Here is a 4,873-nt window from a genome sequence, read left to right on the forward strand (position 1 = left end):
TAGGTGATGGGGAGACTGAGATCAAATGATGAGCTGGGGGCGGGATATTGGAACTGGCTGAGCAGGGGCTGAGAACTAGTAGAACAGGGTGGAGGAGGCGAGGAGGTATGGTAGACAAATCCAATGAGGATCCAGGGTGAAGGGTCAGAACCAGCACTGGCTGGACAAAGAACTAGGAAAAGGAACTGAGTTGGGGATGGGGGGAAGATTGTGAGATTGGATGAGAAGCCTAGAAAGGGAGACTGGGTCTGGGAGCCAGTGGGAAAGGGGAACTTAGACAAAGTGGTGAGTGACTCTGGATGTGGAAGGTGTGGAAAATAGAATGAGAGAAGGAGCCAGGTTTGAGGAAGAGCCAGGACTGGGAAAGAGAAAGGTTGGAGCAGATTAAAAATCTCCCATCTCCAGTGCTGTGAAAACAAATTCACTGATGTTTGTGAAGCGCTCAGATACTATAGTGATGGTCACTATGGGAAAGCCTCTGGGGGAATTAATAATTCTCTCTCCAGAGCAGGGTTTGCATAGTGTGCAGAAAGTAAGTCTTGGGGTCACCTATAGAACAATGAAGACAAAACAAAATATTCAATAGCTGTTCAGTAAGTGAGCCCCATCCATTCTGTGCACTGGATGAAGCAGGGGTACTGTGGAAATAACACAGGCGAGTCTCATCTTACACAGGGGTTCTGTTCCGTGGTTAGCGCGTAACGTGAAAACCACATATAGTTAAAATTACATTGAGTTGAATGGCGGGCGGAATCGCCCGCACTACAGGTACAATATTAAAATTGTTATTTTTCTTTCTTTTTTTCTTTTTGCCAACCGCGTAAAGCTGAAATCGCACATGTTAAATGCGCGTAAGATGCGACAGACCTCTAATATGTGATCAGGTAATCAAGGACTCTATCATAATTAAGATTGGCATAATTCAGTATTTTAATATAATTTCAAAAGAGAATATCAATGTTTATTTTTAAGCCTTTTTTCAATTGTTATTAATTGAAATTTTCACAGTTATGGGAAACTACCGGGAGCTCAATGAAAGGATGTTAGAAGCTAATTATTTAATGACAGTACACATTGAGATATAAAAATTCAAAGCTTTATAACTGCTAAAACACAAATTGTGAGTGTCACATGTCATCATGTACAAAATAAATATCCTTAAATCAAACTCTAGTACGTTCTCAAGCAGAGTTTTTCTGACTTTGCTTGTTTGTAAATTTCAATGATTATTGATGGAAATGTTTTTTCATCACTGTGTGTGTTTGTTGTTGAGTACCTCTAAAAATCCAGTCTTTCCACGTCTAATCATAATGTGCAAGTACAGGGAGGTGAATGAAAATTGCACGGGCATCTTTAATCCTAGCATTCCCTAATTTTGAGGGAGAGAGAGAGAGAGTTATGCTCTAGTTAAGTCACAAACTCTTGGGCTTGATGCACACTAAATCCTCATCTTGCTGCCTTCTAGCCTTAAAGTAAAGGACTGTGTGCACTGAGGGCCACATTTCACCACACCAGCTCATGTCGAGTATTCCTTCACTCCAAGGGGAGTCCCATGGATCTCAGTGAGTAAGGGCATGAGTAAGAGTAGCAGAATCTTGCCCTCTATGAGCAAATTCCTCTCTAGTAAATAATTATCATAGGGGAAAGTTAATAAATTAGTGCTCTATGACATTTCTAAGGGTCAAGTCCACTTTTATCTAAGCCAACGGGAGACATGCCTTTATTTTCAATGAGAGTGAACTACAAATGGGGCCTGTAACCTGCTGCATTCTCCTTAGCCCTTTGGTTCTTTTTTAATGCTTATCTCATTCCTTTTCCCAAGGAAATGGAGACAATAAAAGAGAGAAACCACACAGCACCGATAGAATTCATCCTGCTGGGGTTTGGAAGTGATCCAGGGCTCAAGGTGGGCCCCTTTGTGGTGTTTCTAGCAATTTATTTGACAACTGTGCTGGGGAACACCATCATGGTCTTTCTCATTAGAGCCAGCTCTCGCCTGCACACCCCCATGTATTTCTTCCTCATGAATCTGTCACTCTTAGATCTCTGCTACTCCTCCACCATCGCCCCGAAAGCCATGGCAAGCTTCCTAACAGGCAGCAAAACCATTTCCTTCATTGGATGTGCCACCCAATTCTTCTTCTTCGGTGTCTTTGTCACCACTGAGACATTCATCCTGGCAGCCATGGCATATGATCGATACACTGCCATCTGCAACCCGCTCCTGTATCCCATTGCCATGTCCAAGCAGGTCTGTGTTCAGCTGCTGGTGGGTTCCTATGTTTGTGGCGGTGTAAACTCCATGGTGCAAACAGTTTTCACCTTTACACTGTGTTTCTGTGGGTCCAATGAGATAGATCACTTCTTCTGTGACATTCCACCCTTGCTAAGCCTTTCATGCACCAACACAGACATCAATGAACTGGTGCTGTTCACTTTATCCAGCTTCATCATCGTGAGCACCTCCATGGTCATTCTCATCTCCTATGCCTACATCATCTCTGCCATTCTCAGGATTCGCTCTGCTGAGGGCAGACGCAGAGCTTTCTCCACCTGCACGTCCCACATGATGTCCGTGACTTTATTTTATGGGACTCTTACCTTCATGTATGCCCAGCCCAGTTCACTATCTGCTCCAGCTCAGAGCAAAGTGGTATCTGTGTTTTATACCCTGGTCATCCCTATGTTGAATCCCCTCATCTATAGCCTGAGGAACAAGGATGTGAAAGAAGCTTTGGGAAGGACCATCAGCTCAGTGTTTTTAAAATGAACCTTCTCTATGAACATTGATCTAGATAATCCTTTGGGTTATGGTAAGACCAGTACAGTAACAGTCAAAATTTCTATCTATCTATCTAAACTTGCAGTTCCCATTTGTACTCATCTCTCTCTCTAAATTTGTATGCCACTCCCAACACTGATGTATGCCATTATAAGAGTGAATTAAAAATAATTCAAGCACCCCTCTGTATCTATGTTACATTTTTTCACATTGTTATCTCTTCATGTAACTTAGAAATGCATCTGGTCTGGAAATAAGGATTCATCCCTGAACCTTGGGGAGTGTTTTAGCTATGTGTTGGAATTTCACCACTGGTCTATCAATGCTGATCCACACACTGGAACTCAAAAATAGTCCCTTTGCTTAATATGTGTGTGTGTGTGTGTGTGTGTGTGTGTGTGTGTGTGTGTGCTTGTGGTTATATCACACTTTACTGGCTGACCCCAGTGACTAATCTCCATGCTATTGGCCAAAGGAGGTAAATTACCATTTTCCGAATCACACAGAGTTGCAGTCAGCGACAAAACATTTTGTGGATGAAAAATTCAGATTTAGTTTGACCAAAAGCTTTGGCAAATTTGAATTGAGTTTTCCAAATATTTGTCAGTTGGAGAGAAAAAAAAAACCAACAGATTTGTTTGGAAATCAAAACTTTTCCTTTCAACATTTGTTAAAGAAAACATTTTAATTGTTTGAGTCAAAAAATGCTTTTTCATTTAAAATTTTACAGCAATTTTATTTTCTGAAGAAGGTTTAAAAACTCCAAAATGAGAAAAGCAAAATATTGTGTTTGGGGAATCTGCCAAAACTTTTTGTTCAACCCAAAATATTTTTTTTTCAACTTGTTTGGTTCACTGAATCATCATCGTCTAAAACACTTACTTTCATATTTTCAATTTAGCCAGTGAGTAGAAAAGTTGTTTATTTTCACAGCTACATATGTGGGTATTTCAGACACAGAAGGCATAGTACAAGTGTGAACTATTGTTCTCACCCTCAGTGGTTCTGAACACCATTTCTTCTCACTGAAGTCAGTAGCCGGTGCATCTGCAGAAGAAGAGGTCTGATAACAGTTGTATGGGAGATCAGCCACAGCATCTAACGGCCATCTTGCTGCTTCTACCCTGGTTTATTTGGTGGGAATCCTAAGGTGTTAATAGGCCAAATAACCATTCAGTTGGGCCTGTCCCAGTGATTATGTCATAGATCTGCTTTTAAACAGTCCCTTGGTGGTTCAGAGTTCAGACAGGCCAATGCCAGGGCTCCCCTCAAGCCAATCTGATGGAGAATCCATCTTGGCTCTGCCCCATTTCTTTGTCTCTCAGCCCTAGGTGACAGCTCCTGAGTCTCCATGAGTCCAATTCTTATCACAGCCATCATCAGATACCTTTCTCCTTTGTTCCCCAGCTCAGGGCCTTTGCTGTGCTAGGTTTTTCCATTGCCTCTTTCAGAACCTTCATTTACATATCTAGGTTTATTCAATTTGTCAGTGACTCTGGGTCTCCAACTAGACATCTCTGTGAGTCCAACATCTCATTCCTTCCCTTTAGACTTACGACATGTCTACACTTCAAATGATGCACTGATGCAGCTGCGCCACTGTAGAACTTTAATGAAGATGCTCTATGTCAATGGGAAGATGCTCTATGGCGAGAGGCGGTAGATGTGTTGGTGTGAGAAGCTCTCCTATTGACATGGTGCTGTCTACATGGGGCGTTAGGTCGATGTAACTGGATTTTTTATCCCCTCCAAGAGACATAGTTATATCGATATAGGCCTGTAGTGTAGGCCAGACCTAAGTGTAAAGTAGTACAGAGCATAGAGGGAAACAGAAGTGTGCATAGGAATGATGAAATTATTACTAAAATCCCCACATTTGTCTCAGCATTTACTATTATTAGTGTTGAGTAGTACCTAGAAGCATACCCTGAGCTTGAGATTCCAAAATTCTAGCTGTTGGGCAAGACACGGGGTAGAAGATAGTTCCTGCCCCAATCTGAATAATCAAGAGGTGGAAGATGACACAGAGATTTTTTCTTTGAGGAAAACAGACACATCTGCAGAATGTTTCATGTTCTTAAAAACACAGTT

General features: G+C 41.7%; 1 protein-coding gene across 2 annotated transcripts; it reads left to right on the plus strand.

Moving 5' to 3' along the window:
• Positions 1-1,571: 1,571 nt before the first annotated feature.
• LOC117886289 (olfactory receptor 12-like) lies at positions 1,572-2,770 on the plus strand. 2 transcript variants are annotated; one of them, XM_034787971.1, is made up of 2 exons: positions 1,572-1,578; positions 1,866-2,770. In XM_034787971.1, exons 1-2 carry the CDS (start codon positions 1,575-1,577, stop codon positions 2,768-2,770), a joined length of 909 nt encoding a protein of 302 aa, XP_034643862.1. In that variant the 5' UTR covers positions 1,572-1,574. The 2 variants fall into 2 exon arrangements, with proteins under 2 accessions (XP_034643862.1, XP_034643861.1); XM_034787970.1 differs by lacking the exon at positions 1,572-1,578 and having other exon boundaries at positions 1,826-2,770.
• Positions 2,771-4,873: the final 2,103 nt, after the last annotated feature.

This window comes from Trachemys scripta, chromosome 12 (genome assembly GCF_013100865.1).
Source record: "Trachemys scripta elegans isolate TJP31775 chromosome 12, CAS_Tse_1.0, whole genome shotgun sequence".
Classification (NCBI taxonomy): Eukaryota; Metazoa; Chordata; order Testudines; family Emydidae; genus Trachemys; species Trachemys scripta.